This window comes from Vicugna pacos, chromosome 11 (genome assembly GCF_048564905.1).
Source record: "Vicugna pacos chromosome 11, VicPac4, whole genome shotgun sequence".
Taxonomy (NCBI): Eukaryota; Metazoa; Chordata; class Mammalia; order Artiodactyla; family Camelidae; genus Vicugna; species Vicugna pacos.
Window position 1 is genome coordinate 77,571,976 of NC_132997.1, and position 16,235 is coordinate 77,588,210.

Consider the following 16,235-nt stretch of genomic DNA (forward strand, 5'->3'; position numbering starts at 1 on the left):
TCCACACCCTCTCCAGCATTTATCATCTGTAGACTTTTTGATGATGGCCATTCTGACTGGTGTGAGGTGATATCTCACTGTAGTTTTGATTTGCATTTCTCTAACAGTTAGTGATGTTGAGCATCTTTTCATGTGCTTATTGGCCATCTGTATGTCTTCTTTGGAGAGATGTCTGTTTAGGTCTTCTGCCCATTTTTTGGGTTGCTTGGTCTTTTGATATTAAGGTATATGAGCTGTTCATATAGTTTGGAAATTAGTTGTTCATTCACATCATTTGCAAATATTTTCTCCCACTTTGTAGGTTGTCTTTCATTTTGTTGATGGTATCCTTAGCTGTGCAAAAGCTTTAAGTTTAATTGGATCCCATTTGCTTACTTTTGCTTTTATTTCCATTACTCTAGGAGTTGGTTCAAAAAGAACCATTGCTGTGATTTGTCCAAGAGTGCCTTTGTTTTCCTCTAGGAGTTTTATAATATCTGGTCTTACATTTAGGTCTTTAATCCATTTTGAGTTTATTTTTGTATGTGTTGTTAGAGAATGTTGTAATTTCAGTCTTTTACAGATAGCTGTCCAGTTTTCCCAGCACCACTTGTTGAAGAGACTGTCTTTTCTTCATTGTATATTCTTACTTTCTTTGTTGTAGATTAATTGACCATAAATGTGTGGGTTTATTTCTAAACTTTCTATCCTGTTCCCTTGATCTGTGTGTCTGTTTTTGTGCCAGTATCATACTGTTTTGATTACTGTAGTTTTGTAGTGTAGTCTGAAGTCAGGGAGTGTGATTCCCCCAGCTCCATTCTTTTTCAAGATTGTTTTAGCTATTAGGGTTCTTTTGCATTTCCATACAAATTTTAACATTTTTTGTTCCAGCTCTGTGAAAAATGTCATTGGTTATTTGATAGGGATCGCATTGAATCTGTATATTGCCTTGGGCAGTATGACAGTTTTAATATAGATTCTTCAATTCAAGAACATGGTATATCTTCCCATTTGTTTATTGTTGTCTTCAGTTTCTTTCATCAGTGTCGTATAGTTTTTGAAGTACAAGTCTTTTGCCTCCTTGGGTAGGTGTATTCCTAGGTATTTTATTCTTTTTGGTGTGGTAGTAAATGGTATTTCCTTAATTTCTTCTTCTGCTATTTTGCTGTTAGTGTATAGAAATGCGACTGATTTCTGTATATTAATTTTGTATCCTGCAACTTTACCAAATTCATTGATAAGTTCTGGTAGTTTTCTGATCATTTCTTTAGGGTTTTCTATATGTATTATCATGTCATCTGCAAACAGTGACAGTTTTACTTCTTCATTTCCAATTTGGATTTCTTTTATTTCCTTTTCTTCTCTGATTGCTATGGCTAAGACTTCCAGAACTATGTTGAATAAAAGTGACAGAAGTGGGCATCCTTGCCTTGTTCCTGTCTTAGAGGAAATGCCTTAGCTTTTCCCCATTAAGTATGTTGTTAGCTGTGGATTTGTCATAAATGACTTTTATTATGTTGAGGTATTTTCTGTCTATGCCCACTTTCTGGAGAATTTTCATCATAAATGGACGTTGAATTTTATCAAAAGCTTTTTCTGCATCTATTGAGATGATCATATGGTTTTTATTCTTCAGTTTGTTAATGTCATGCATCACATTGATTGATTTGCAGCTATTAAAAAATCCTTGCATCTCTGGGTTACTGAGTTTTTAAAAACAGACTTATTGCGATATTATTGACATACAATAAATGGATATATTTATTTTGTACCCAAATTTATTTATCCATTTGCCAGTTGATGAAAATTTAGGTTTCTAGTTTAGGTCTATTACAAATAAAGTTTCTATAAATATTTATGTGCAAGTCTTTGTATGAACATGCACTTTAATTTCTTTGGGGTAAATCATAGGAGCAGAATGGCTAAGTCACATGGTAAGTGTATGTTTAATATTTTTAGAAACTGCCAAGCTGTTTTCCAGACTAGCTGTACAGTTTGACATGGTAGCACAACCGTGCATGAGACTTCCAGTTACTCCTTACCAATACTTGGTGCAGTCTTTTAAAAGTTTTAGTCATTCTAATAAATATGTCATGGTATTTCATTGTAATTTTAATTTTACATCCCTAATGTTAATAATATTGAGCATCTTTTCATGTGTTTATGTGCCATCCACATAGCTACTTTGTTGAAGCATTTGAATGTGCTGCACATTTTTTTAATTGAGTGGTTTTCTTATTACTGAGTTTTAAGATTCTTTTACATAGTGAGGATATAAGTTCTTTATCGGATATATAGTTTGCAAATATTTTCCCCCAGTCCATGGTTTGTTTTTTCATTCCCTTTAAAGTATCTTTTTGAAAAGCAGAAATTAATTTTTAAGTCCAATGTGTCAAGTTTTCCTATTAGGGATTATGTTATTAGCTATTACATCTTTAAAAGTTCTTTGCTTAATCTAAAGTCACAAAGATTTTCCCTTCTATTTTCTTCTAGAAATTTTATGGTTTTAGGTTTTACATTTTGTTCTGCAATTCATTTTGAGTTAATTTTTGTGGATGGTACACAGTATAGATCAGAGTTCATATGGATATCTAGTTGTTCCAGCTCCACTTATTCGGAAGACCATATCTTTTTTCTTCTTCAAAAACCAATTAACCATATATATGTGGATCTACTTATGGATCTGTTCAGTTCCATTGATCTTTTTGTCTATCTTGATGCCAATATCATACTATCTTGGTTACTGCAGATTTTTAATGACTCTTGAGGTCATGTAGTGTAAGTCCTTCAACTTTGTTCTCTCTCAAAGTTGTTTTCCTTTGCATTTTCGTGTGAATTTTTGAATCTGTTTGCCAATTTCAGCAACAGAAAATATCTGAGATTTTATTGGGATCATGTTGAATCTAGATCAACTTAGCAAGAGTTAACTTCTTAACAATATTGAATCTTCTGGTCCATGAAAAATTCATCTCTCCATTTTTTTAGGTCTTTTAAAATTTTCAGCAATGTTTTATAGCTTTTAGTGTAACGGTCTTATATATCTTTTGTCATTATTTATTCTTAAGTATTTCTTATTTTTTAATGCTATTACAAATGGTATTTTAAATTTTTGATTTCTGAATTATTCATTGCAAGTATATAGAAATACACTTCTTTTCCAATCTATGTTACTTTTCATTTTTCCTTTTTGTTTTATTGTACTGACCATCAGTACAATGTTCAAAAGAATTCGTAAGAGTGGATGTCTTTATGCTGGATAAAATTCATTTGGTCTTTTACCATTTTACATATACTTTTATATAGATTTGTTAGATATAGGTTTTTCATAGACACATTATCAGGGGAATAGGAAGTTCCTTCAGTTCCTAGATTGCTGAGAATTTTTATTAGGAATGGATGTTGGTTTTGTTAAATGTTTTTTATCTGCATCCAATGAGATGATCATATGGTTTTCACCTTTATTCTGTTAATTGCTATATTACATTGATTTTTGAATGTTAAACCCAACTTTGTATCACTGCAGATCCCATGGACTGAACAACACTCTGCCCCCAAAATTGATAACCTAGATGAAATGGACCAATTCCTTGAAAAATATAATCATCCACAATTCAGAAAGAAATAGACATTCTGAGCAGGACTATACCTATTAAAGAAATTGAATAAATTATTAATAACCTTCCAAAACAGAAAGCACCAGGCCCAGATGGGTTCACTGGTGAATTCTACCAAACGTTTAAAGAAAGTATACCAATTACCTGTCGTCTCCTCCAGAAGATAGAAGCAGAGTAAATACTTCCTACGTCATTCTATGAGACCGGCATTATCCTAATACCAAAACCAAACAAAGATATTACAACAAAAGAAAACTCTAGGCCTATATCTCTTATGAACACAGATGCTCATCTAATGAGCTCATTTACCTCTTGTAAAGAATGTAAAATAGTGCAGTAGTGCAGCCTCTATGGAAAAAACTATGGTGGTTCTTCAGAATATTAAAGGTAGAATTACCATATGATCGAGCACTCTTACTTCTGGGTATATATCCAAAAGACTTGAAAGCAGGATTTAAAAGAGATACTTGCATACTCATATTTGTAGCAGTATTATTCACAATTGCCAAGAGGTAGAAGCAACTCAAGTGTCTATTGACAGATGAATGGATAAAGAAAATTTGTTATATATATATAGAATAGAATATTAGTCAGCCTTAAAAAGAAAGGAAATACTGTCACATGCTACAATGTGGATGGAACCTGAGGACATTATTTTAAGTGAAACAGGTTTATACCTGCTTATAAGAGCCAATTGTTAGATTTCCATGAATTTTGCAAGCTGGTTGACCTCACATGGGCAACTCAAAATTGGCCAGGATAGAAATTTTTACACCATAAAATGTGTAAATGCTTTTACAAATTTGGGAGAGTTAATTGACTAATATATACCAGCACACCATTTATCAGTCCTTGGCCTCTGATTGTAAAAGAATCCTAGAGATACAGAGAAGAAGATAAAGCCAGGGAGGTAGTGAGGAATGTCCTCTTTCAGCCTAAGTCTAGGAAAGTTAGTGATGAGAAACTGGCATACTATTTGACATGTGTCAGCTCTAGTGATTACTACTTTGGATGTGAAACTAACTACCTGATATTTGACTTTTCCATCTTGCTTTTAACCCAAATTAAGGTTTTCCCCTGTATTCAGGTAAATGGTAGAGAAAACTATCAGCATAGCCTTTCCATAGACTCCTTTTGACATATTGCTGAATTTGTGTCCTTTTGATTTTGAGTAGTTCAAAAGTTTTGTTTTCTGCTTCTTTAGGAGCATTCTGGAAGAGTTTTCCGACTCCAGTTTGATGAATTCCAGATTGTCAGTAGTTCACATGATGACACAATCCTCATCTGGGACTTCCTAAATGATCCAGCTGCCCAAGCTGAACCCTCCCGCTCCCCTTCTCGAACATACACCTATATCTCCAGATAAATAATCATATACTGACCTCAGACTTGCCCAGGTATGAAAAAGAATTGTGTACATAACACTGTGGGTAGGAGATGGAACATTGGCTGTAAGGTATTGCAAGTTCATGGACCCTTCTCATTTCCTTTGTATCTACGAGTCCTGTGGAGCAGGGGAAGCTGACATCATGAGACACGGCTGCACATTGGACACTGCCTTTGAGTGAAGTAGCCAGCCTCAGTTCTAGATAATTCTTGAACTAGATCTACATGATCCTTGTGTAGTAGAACTAGTATTTCTGCCCCAGTAACCCAGTAGGATTAAGAAAATAAAATGAAATTTGAATCAGTTTCAAAACTAAGAGTAATGACCCCAAAGCCTTTGGCTTTGTAATTCCCGGGTTAAACTGGTACCTATCATGGAGACCCTTTAAACCAAGCAGATAATCTAACGTGTGAATGGAAAAATCTGTTGATAATATCATAGTGACTTCTCACAGCTCTGCTTTATGAGTGTCATTTGACTATAAAATGTAGCTTTTTTATGCTTATCCCCAAGTCCCCACCCCCTCCAAAAGGGAAAAGTATTGCCTTTTGACCTTGGAAGTGGCTCTGGAGTTGGTGAGAACTCCATGTATTCTCCCACTCAAGTCTCCATCCTCTCTTTGGAGCAGGAAAATATTCCTAATATTCATCTTTATTTATATCCATGGTATATTCAGATCATACCTGGTATCCTGACCATTTCAAATATAGGTTACTACTGGCTTGGGAAATCTGTACTGTCTACTGGGGATTGCTGCCATAATTATGATTTTTTGTTTCCCTCACTTACCTCTGTTCTTGTGGCAGAAGTACACATTTAGTACACTTTTCTGCACATCTTTTTACTGTGGTTCTTCTGAATAGGGTGGTTTGTGCCCTGCTGGGCTCACTTCAGTGCTCACTGATCTCACAGAGGACATGCTACTTCCTCCAGAGGACATGCTACTTCCTCAACCAAAACACACAGGCAGGCCTGCTTGAGAACCCTAGCCTTGTGTCCTTGGGCAAATAACCTCCCAAAGCCTTAGTTTCCTTGGTGCTTAGTTTAGTACAGTGCCTAGCACATAACAAGCCCTCAGTAAAAAGTGGCCATTAGTATAAATGTTACTCATCATGTACTCATCCCCTCCTTTTGCCAGAATTTTCTCATCCTTAGATTTCTATGGCATTTTGCCATTTTTAATTTCTAATATCTTCCAGCCAAGCAGCCAGACAGCCTCACCCCACTCCCCTACTTTTGTTAGTGGCACACTGCATTCATGGCCCCTAAGGGCCAGAACCTCAGAGCTGTCCTTGCCTGGCCTCCCATTATAGGGAGCAGCTGAGAGCTTGATGCTACACCTACCGTAGTCATTCTTAATCTCTGGACATCAGAGTCACTCTGCTTGAGCACTACAGCCGTGAAAATGTCAGTGAGCCCTGCCAAGTCCCCAAACAGGCCACATCACCTTTGATAGAAGCTCCTGCATGGCATGGACAGAGAGCAGGCATTAGGAAGGACTTCTGAGCCTTTCTCCCAACCGACAGCTAAGTTAATATTCTTTTCCTCTTAGAAAAAGTGAGAAATACAGGGAAAGGGACTAATGACTGCTCTGTTTTCACACAGGACTCATTAAAGTTGCGGCATTTAACGTATCTGCCAATACCAGGATGAGCAACAACAGTAACAATCAAACTACTACCCACTCTCCCCGGGCTAGCCGAGGAGCGGGGCTTTAAGACTCCTGTTGGGACACAGTTGGTCTGCAGTTGACCCAGGATGGTCTACTCAGCACAGCTGACTGCTTCCGTGCTGCTATCAGAAGATGTCTTTTATCTTTTGTGAATGATTGGAACTTTTAAACCTCACCTCCGCTCCCCTCCTTCCTTCCCCTCTGCACCTGTTTTTTCCTCATATGGTTCCAGACAAAGATGACTTATAAATATATTTAGTGTTTTGCCAGAATCTCTCTTGCTTTGCCATTAAGAAGAACTAGTTTCCCTAGGTAGCCTACTGGAAGAGACCCACTTCTAGGGGACAGGAGATACAACTTCAAGCCAGACAGCACCCAGTGTGTCCCTATAAACTGCAGAAATGCCCAGCACCTGGCAAGATCTGCCCAGCTCCACTGTGCTTAGGAGGAGACAGTTGTCTGTGTAGCCTCTGAGACAAGAAAGAAAGAAAACAGAAATGCACACCCTGGAAGATCTGGGCCTCTTTCCTTCCATCTCTTTCTCCATTTCTGCCCCTTTTCCCCTTTCCCCCACTCCCCTTCAACATGTTTCTCTGCTCCACCTGAGAAGAAAGAATATGAAGAAAGTATCCTCAGTTAGCATGAGGCAAATGAGAAAATGCAATACTTAGAAGAGTTCATTGCTGTTCAGTCAAAAGTTCAAACCCAGACTTTTGCTGCAAGAGACCCTATATGGCAACAGTGGATTCTCAAAATGGTATTCATCGTATTTGCAACTCTTCTCTCTCCTCCTTCTAATACCCCTCACCCCGCAAAAGGGGGACCAGAAATTTCCTGGGCTCCATCAATGGCCGAATCTTTTCTAGACTCAGCAGTCTCCTCGATTCCATGTAGAGTGTGGAAGGAGTTGCTGATTGCATTTCCGCTCATTAACAATTAGATGTGTAATAAAAAGCATTGTACTTCATCTTAAATCACTGGTAAGGCTCAGCCTACAGAAAGGATTGAAATGGCCAGAGCCAGTCGCTTGGTCCATTCTGCACAATGGTTCGCATCTCTGATTTCCTTATCAGAGCCTGTGAGCACCCATGCGCCTGAATCTTTGTCAAGACCATGATCAGAATAGCTAACAAGCTGGTCAGGACTAAAACGTAATGTCTTTTTCATTTGGGCCAGTAAATATCATCTCTCAAAAATCAAGCTAATCATCTCAACCTTGCACTGCAGAACCTTCCTTCTGCTTTTACAAACCTGGTATTTATAAAAGGCAAAGCTGCCAGAGAGAGGATCAGGGTGAAGTTTGGCACACAGGGTTTATTAATGGCTCAGAAACTGCCTTCTCTTTCCTTTTCTTCCTCCTCCTGGCCTTATTTTTACTCTCCACTCTCCCCAACCAATAAAATTTCTCCGGCAGTTGGTGAGCAACATAAACAAATGGACCTCAGCGAGGGCCAAGGCTGACTAGCCACTTGAAAAGCGGCTGTATGGGCCCCGGGGGTAAGGCACGTGTGCTGCCCAACCAGGGAGCACAGGGAATACTATCAGTGTGTGCCAGGAGTGGGCCTCCACCAGCCATCTCGTGTGGCAGGAGCACACCCATCAAAAGCCCGGAAGTACAGGGCAGTCTCAAGTTTCCCTTGAAAGCTGAGCAGACAGGCCCATTGTTCCATTCCTAATCAAAGCATTTGAGTAAAAGAAAGCCCCTTTTTAACCAGCTGCTGTAAAAACTTCAGAATGGAAACCAGTTGCAGGTGACCTCAAAGCCAGACCACCTTTATTTAGTTCAGCAGGGCATGGGAGGGGGAGAGAAAGCCATCCTCACTCTTCCCTCTGCTTTGCAAGTTATCCTCTTCCCAAGATGTGCCCAGACTGAATGTTATTACATATTTAGAGGCAGGTTAGGCATATGCATTTTTCTTTTCCTGCTTTATGAGTGCTTGTAAGCTTTTAGTTCCAGATTATATTCAGAAAATATTGCCCAGTATAATGATACGTCATTGCCTGGGAAGTCTTTTGAGTGTAATTCCCTTACCAACTACCCAAATGCTAGAGAAATGTTTTCTGTTTAGCCACTCACCATCAGGGTTCTTTGTCTTTTGTGTTGACTATTAATGACTTTTTGATTGGTTAAGGTTTTTTGCTATAGATGAGGCAGAGGGCCATCAGCCTTGAAAAATACACGTCAGGCATTAAAGAGGCATGGATTTCAAGCTGTTTCAAAATATTGTCCAATAGCCATAACTTAACCAGCCCTTCTCTTATATGCTGCTATTCAAAAGTGGGAGCTGTGGAATATTCATTGGTGCCCAGGGTTTTGCTCTCCCATCTAGGTTCAGTCGAAGGTATACTGTTTCTATACCTTATCTAGTCCAGTACATCATAAGTAAGATTGAGGGTTGGACCCTGCGGTCTGGAGCCATTAGCTCCATCGAGGATATTCTCCAAGTTGTCCTCTGCTGCTGATGGAAATGGAAATGAAGTTAAGTGGTCTGAAAAACTTGAGTCAGTAACATTTCTCAGCTCTGGGGGTCATTTACCAGTTCATTGTAGAAGAAATAATCAGGTAAGTAGGAGTTCATTTCCAGAGAAGGTAAACCCCACTTACAATCTCTGCATGATTTCAGTGGGAATTGATTATCACTAATCCCCAACTGGGCTAGAATAAATGTAAAGTTTGACCTTTTTAAAAAGAAAAGAGAAACAAAGTAGTCTCCATACCTCTAAAGGAATGGCAGAAAAGGAGCTGAAGATATCTCTGGGCTCTGAGCTGAAATGTCCCCATTGTAGATTAGTCTCTTCTCGCTAAAATTCCCATGTGAGCCTGAAAGAAACATGTCTTAAAGATGAGAGGAAGTTTGTTCAAAGGCAGGTGAAGAGCGCTTCAGGCCCCTGTACCCAGGAGCTCTGGGCACGTGTGAGTTCTCAGTTCACGTTGGGGCTGCTTGGACAAAACCAGCATGACTTGCTTCACGTGTGTGTATTTCCACTGCTGAGAACATCCTTTTGCTTTTTTTGTGTGCAATTTGAAATTGGATGTGAATTGTAAATGGGAGGCCTTTTACACTTGTCCCTTGGCAAAATTCTTTCTGGTGACTCTTCACCAGAAACCTCAGAGACAGGGACTCTGTAACTCTACTGGCAAGTAATAAGCTATGGCCCTCATAACTTCTTTCTGGGAAAGACCCTGGGACCCCTAAATCATTCTGTTTTCTGCTTGAGTAAGAAAAGTGCTTTTTATTTTTCTTTTGTAATATCAAAAGCTGAAGAAGAGAAAATATACACTGTTCTCCTTTGCTGTCTCCTGGTACCCAACAGACCACCTGTGGTTGGTCTGTTCCTTACTTAGCACTTGGTTGTACGTGGAAACACAGGGCCTGAGGTGGAGTGGTGGGGGAAATACTGGAAATAATTAGGGCAATTTGTTCTTCCCTAGAATTAGACTAGACACCTTGGTGTTACTGACCTTCTTGGTGTCTTAGATGCTAATACCTTCCTGCCTGGAGGGGAGCAGCCCAACCCAGAATAGTGCAGGCTGGGAGGCTAGGCTGCAAGCTTGATTCTGGAGGAATCCAGGGTACTTCCAGGTGGAAAAGGGGATGCTTATAGATGCCCACCACCTGTTTGATAATCAGGTTTACCTTATGACTTCAGTACATATTTCTCATCTCCTCCTCCATTTCTATGAGTTTAACAGACTTCCCACAAGCTGGAGAACATGAAAAGGTGCCCTTGCTTTTCCTTGCCTTCCTCTCTTCCCTCCTAGAATAACCCTCACTTCTTCCAAGTGTACCCAAACCTGCAGACTGAGTTCATCTCCTCAGGCTTCACCCACACAGCTGATTGCTGGCAGACCACAGCCCCTTACATTATCCACAGTATCATAATCAGTGCCAAAAAGACAGCTGTCTCTTAGAGTAAAGCTGAGTTTTGCTTCTTGTTATTTTTACCTGTAGTTCATTTGTGACTTCAGAATCCTTGGAACCAAGGAGAGAAACCAAAAAAGCATGATTATGGCTGCCTGGTTTCAGGTGGAACTTAATGCATTGATACCCAGAAACCTTTTCTGTTGGAAATTGAGTACCTGTGATCTAAAGTTTCCTAGAATATGTGCTCTCCAACCCACCCAGCTGGCCCTCTCAGTTCCTAATCGGCTGTGTGGGTGTTTAAGAATCAGTGCAGTAAACAGCATTAAAAGTGTTACCTCCCCTCTATCCTTTTCCCTTCTTGGTCACTGTTGCAAAAGACCAACAGGAGGGTCAGGTCTCTGGGTACCAAGGACACTAACATTATCCCAAGTCAGTGATCACTCAAGGCCACTGCAGACTATTCTGAGGGTTGTTCACTGGCCTCCACCTATGGGGCAGGCCTGGCAACAAGTGTGAGCCTCCCTGAGAGCTTTCAGTTGGCTCAGCCTTTGTTCTCTAGACTCTTCAGTACTGACTGCTTTGACTTTTGTGATTATGTTACGGTGATGTGTAGTCAATGTACCAATATGTTCACAACCTAGGATCATGATAATATAGTGTGTTTTTTTTTAACTGTTCAGAAAAAAAGTAACTTAAATTACAAATATAAGATTAAAGTGAATTTTCTGGGTGTCTTGTCTCTTTACCCCAACATCAAGAGGACAGTGACTTTCTCAGTATAGAAATTGAGAGAATGCACAGATTTTAAGATGATCTGACATGAACAGCGTTGAGAGAAGTCAGGGCCAAATGGTGTGAATAAACATGGGGTCGGCAGACGGTTAGTGTTCTATGTTGAGTTAAAGTCAAAGTGATGTCTCCTTTGGGAACTGGTCATCATAGCCTCAGCCTGCCAACTTGAGCCCCAGAACTTAAATTTTCCTCTGCCTCCTTAGTAGGTAAGAAGACTTGGGTTTCCCCTGCATCCCATTTGATCAGATTCTAGATGGGAGAGCTTACATTTGGGAGCAATTTTCAGATTCCAACAAGCTAAAAATAAAAGGGAGCATTGACTGGGGAAACCCACCGCCTTTCCCTCCTTAAATCAGACCCAGGGAGACAGATACAAGGTTGCAGCCAGATTGTCCTCTTCCTCCTCTTCCCTTCTACTGCCACCAGCAGAAACCTTGGCAAAATTAGGCCATTCTTGTTTTACATCTATGGGCTTGTAGTAGTGGTTCTCCCTGCCTGATCAGGCTCCCTGGCTCGCTCTCTCCCCTTTTGTGCCGGGACTGACCATTGTGATCACTAAAACATTCTCAGACTACTAGATGATAGGGCTGCAGTGCAGAACTATCCCTGCCAGGAGGCCTGTCAGAGCATCGGGTGCACCTGGCACTGCAGATGAGGAACCTGAGGAACAAGGGAAAGGGCTCCCCACACTGCCCGAGACCACACTGTCATCTCCTACCTAAGAGACCATTGAGGCCACTGGCATCTACTCACTTGTCACTTGCAGGCTAGACTCCTGAGCCCAGCGTTGAGCTGAGCTGGTCCTGGGGTGATTATGGGTCTCACCTTGAAACCGGTGTCAGATCCAGGAAGTCTGGGGCCCTTGGAAGACTTGTCCCTTAAGTCACCATTTCCTAAAGCCAGGCTGGGCCTGGAATCCCTCTCCCCTTGAAACCTATAAGCTGTGCCACCATCAGCAGTGACTAAGGGAGGAGACCTCCCTTTCTGATTGGCTCTTGCCAATTAAGAGCATTTTATTAGGCTGCTAATTAAAGGCAGTTCGTTAGCAGCAGGAGAGGCCAGGTGGGTGCCTGGTGAGATGGAGTCTAAGTCAGGAGAAATCGTTTTCCTCCCCCCTATGGAAGCAGAGCCTCTCAGGGAACCCTCTCAGTCCCCCAACCTCTCCTGCTGCGCCTACCACACCCCTTGCTTTCAATTAGTGGCTCTGAGGGGAGTGAGGTCATTACCAAACCCAGGTGGAGAGCCCTCCCCTGCCTCAGGCCAAATGAGACCCTTAGGGGCTGTCCCAGTCCCAGTGCACGTTTACCTCCTTTAGAGTCTGGGCCCAGGGAATTGTGTGTGTGCTCTCTGCCGGGGAATGGTCCGTTGGATCCCCAGTCACTCAGACTACTGCTAACTTGGTCACATAGTGTGATTCTCCACGCCCTCCTCCTCACCAAAGGCTCAGGAGGTTATTAGGAAATAACGACCTATCACTTTGCAAGAGCTGAATGCATTTGAACCCAGAGTAGGTCCAGGAGGAGGGGCTGATGGTTTTACAATCCCAGCCATGCAGATGCTGAGATTCCTCTGCTCCAGAGCTCATCACACATTTGAGACACTTGCCCTGCCTGGTCCAACTGAGCCCCAAGCAAGTTCCCTTCCTCCAACAAAAGAGGGCCTGAGTACGACTTAGCACATATGGACTGGAATGCAGTCAGATACCCCCTGTCTAGAACCTTCCCTGTCCCATCTTGCTGCCCTCCTCACCCCCTCACTTAACTGCAGAATTAGCACCAGCCCAGGCTGGGAGGGCAGATTTATGGCTAGGCCTGCCTCTCTCCATTTAACCCGAGGCCAGCCTGGACTCCAGACACTAAATTAGATTTTTGACAATTAGAGAGACTAATGGGCACATAGCCATCCCCAGAGCCAGATATCCAGCAAGACCGTCCTTTAATATCCACCACTGGCCGGCCAGCCCCTCCCTGGCCTCCTCTCTCCCCTGGTGAGCGTTTCTCTCCTCTGCCCTGTATCTCTCTGCGCAGGCTCTACACACACTCCAGAAATTTCTCTGATTTTTCTCTCTCAATTTCTTTCCCTCTCCTTCCCAGCCCTTGCCCAGAGCCAGCTGTGCTCTGGGGCTCTGCCCCTCCTTGCCCTCTAGCCACTTCTCTCCATCTCTGCCTTCCCCAGGGCCATCCCTCTATAATCTTTCCATTGGCCCCTAGCAGACTGCAAGCCCCTTGAGGGCAGGGGTTTGTGCCCTACCCATATCCTACATGCTCAGCAACCAATAGGTGCTTAATAAATGTTTGTCGTTTCCTAGGCTTGTCTCCCTGCCTTCCTCCTCTGAGCCCCGGGATCTCCAAGGCCTGCCCACACTGCTCTCCTGGCCCAGGCCCAGCCCTTGCTCTGGCCTGGCTCTGTGCCAGCGTAGGCTGGGTGCTCCTTCCTTGCAGCCCCTCAGCTCTGGACAGTTTTGGGCTGGGTGGGTAATGAGATTGCAGTAAGTGGTGTTGGGTTGGGGGGGAGCTGCTCACATTCACTCAGGCAGACTCATAGCTCTGTCAGGCTGATTGGTCCTGAGTGGAGGCACAAACGGCCCCCCACGGACATGCTGAGATTGGTTATAAAATTACAAGCATTTGTTCTGCTGTCAGTGGCCTTCCCTCCCTCCCCTCTGCCTGCCTGCCTGGGCTCCCCACCGTCCCCTATCCAACCCTCTCTCCCCTGGGGTCAGTCCACACACCCTGGAGGACCCTGGCCAGGAGCCACCACAGCAGATGAGGCCAAGAGGCTAAGACCACCGAGCTCCCCATCCAGACAGGCCTGGGATTGTCACAGCTCAGGCTGGCCTCAGAGTGACCTGACCCTGTGTGCTCTGGGTTTCCTATTCTCTGAAGGTAAGTGGGAGGCGGGGCCCGGGGCAAATAGGCCTTGGAATCCAAATGCTCAAATACCAAGTAGAGGAAGATGTCCCAAGCCCAGGCTTCCCTGGGACAACCAGTGCCCACACCTTTGAGGGAGTCCAGGGCAGGGGTGGGGGTAGCTGGGAGCCTTCCCTTCATATGGCCAGGCCCCTGCCATGTGCCCTAACCCCTGATCCTTGAAGGCTGAGCCAGATATTTTCATGGCCCACCAGACCCCTGCAGGCCCCTGCTATGGTTACCTCTCTACAAACTAAGTCCCCTCAGCCTGGCCCCTGCACTCACCCTCTAGGGTCAAGGGTCAATCAGTCCTGGCCTTTGCAGGGGCCCAGTTACCCCAAAGCAGATGTGCCTTGAAATCCTGTTTTGTGCTCTGGTGATACTCTCCCAGAGATCCCTGCTCCTTACTGGCTCTGCTCCCCTGCCTGACACAGACCAGCCAGTCCCTCTTACTCTGGCCTCTCAGCCTCCTTCCCACCCTCTTGCCTCCAACAAGGCCCCAGGCCCTAGCCCTCTCCTGGCCCCTCAGCTCTAGCCTCAGTCCCTACCTGTCTGTCACCATCCTATTGGGAGGCACCAGGGCACCCTGTGAGCAGCTGTGGGGGCAGGGCTGTGTGCTGAGGGAAGGGTTCCCCAGCTCGGAGTGGGAGCTTTAGGGAGCATCATCTCCTGGCTGCTGGCGACAAGGTGCCTTCCTGCCACCCGCCATTCATTCTCAGCCCAGAATGTATTTGCTGTAATTACATCTTTAATTAGGGTGGTGACGGCTCATTGTTCACCAACGATGATGGATCAGATCCTCCTGCTTGCCTTCCTCCCTCTGTCCAGCGCCCTCCAGGTCAGCTCTCCCTCAGCTTGGGAAGATGCGCAAAAACTTGCTCTCTTCCCACTGATTCCCAGGTACTGAGGCCTGGAGCTGCCATGAGCTCCACCCCAGGGGTGATGATGTTCTTTTAGACCCCTGAGGGCTCCCCACCCAGACTAAGGGGACTGGTTGGACCCGGATACTCCCTGGAAAAAGGCTGCAGGTCTCCTAATGGCCACCAGATGTCTCTGGCCCATAGTGGCCAGGTGGTAGGGGGGCCTGATGTTGCCCCTCATAGTTACACATGCCACTATCACCACCCCAGGCTGGGTCCTGAGCCACACGCTCATCATCCAAGGAGCTGACAAGCACAGAAAATCTCAGCTCTAAGTGTGGGCTGCACGAGTGGGCAGCCATAACTCCTAGCTCCCCTGTGAATTAACCAAGATCTCTGGCAAGGCTTCCACTCCCATACATTCATGCCCACTCAGGCCATAGGTCCAGGTGCAGGTCTGCATGTGGTGGGTGTTCAATGACTCAGTGAATGAACAAGTCAGGCAGGGAGAGAAGATCTGCTCTGGGAGGGCAGGGCTCAGAGGTCCTCACTGGTGGCCGTGGGGTGGCTGGAGTTTATAGTGAGCAGAGGGGCCAGGATGGCAATGAAGGCCAGGACCCTCCAGGAAGACTTGTGGGGTAAGGCCCTAATCTGGGTTAAAATCCCAGCTTGGTACCTACTGACTGTATGACACTGGGTGAGTTCCCTAACCTAAGTCTCAGTTTCCTCATTTATAAAACAGATAGAATGCAGCGCCCTACCTCAAAAGATGGCTGCAGATTCATGGAGACACTGCACTTTAAGTGAAGAGTCGGGGCTGAGGTGATGGCAGCTGCAGGGAAAGGTAGGGGCTGAGCAGCCGTGGGGAACTCATCTCTCCTGTGGCTGGCCGATGGCACCAGGAGCTGGGAGGTAGCCTCCATCTTGGTTTGAGGAAGGCCTTGCCCACTCCAGCCACTGTTGGGCACAATGGTGGGGGTGGAAGGGCTGACATGGCTGCTGGAAGATTAGGTGCACAGTAGTTGCCCAGGACATGCTTGCTGGTAGTAATTGCCTAACCTCCTTTCAGAATGGCAGGGGCTCTTCCCGAGAGTGGTCGGAGTCCGATCAGAGCAGGGCCCTTGCCTGACAACAGCGGGAGGGCCTGGAGGGAGAG

At 44.1% G+C, this 16,235-nt stretch overlaps 1 protein-coding gene across 12 annotated transcripts in view; it reads left to right on the top strand.

The window, feature by feature from the left end:
• BTRC (beta-transducin repeat containing E3 ubiquitin protein ligase) overlaps positions 1 to 6,924 on the top strand; it is a 150,420-nt gene extending 143,496 nt beyond the window's left edge. For all 12 annotated transcript variants that reach the window (XM_006210499.4, XM_006210500.4, XM_031682715.2 and 9 more), the window contains 2 exons: positions 4,798 to 4,990; positions 6,586 to 6,924. In XM_006210499.4, coding sequence (XP_006210561.1) covers positions 4,798 to 4,959 — 162 coding nt within the window. In that variant the 3' untranslated portion in view covers positions 4,960 to 4,990; positions 6,586 to 6,924. The remainder of the gene's footprint in view (positions 1 to 4,797; positions 4,991 to 6,585) is intronic.
• The last annotated feature ends 9,311 nt before the right edge of the window (positions 6,925 to 16,235 follow it).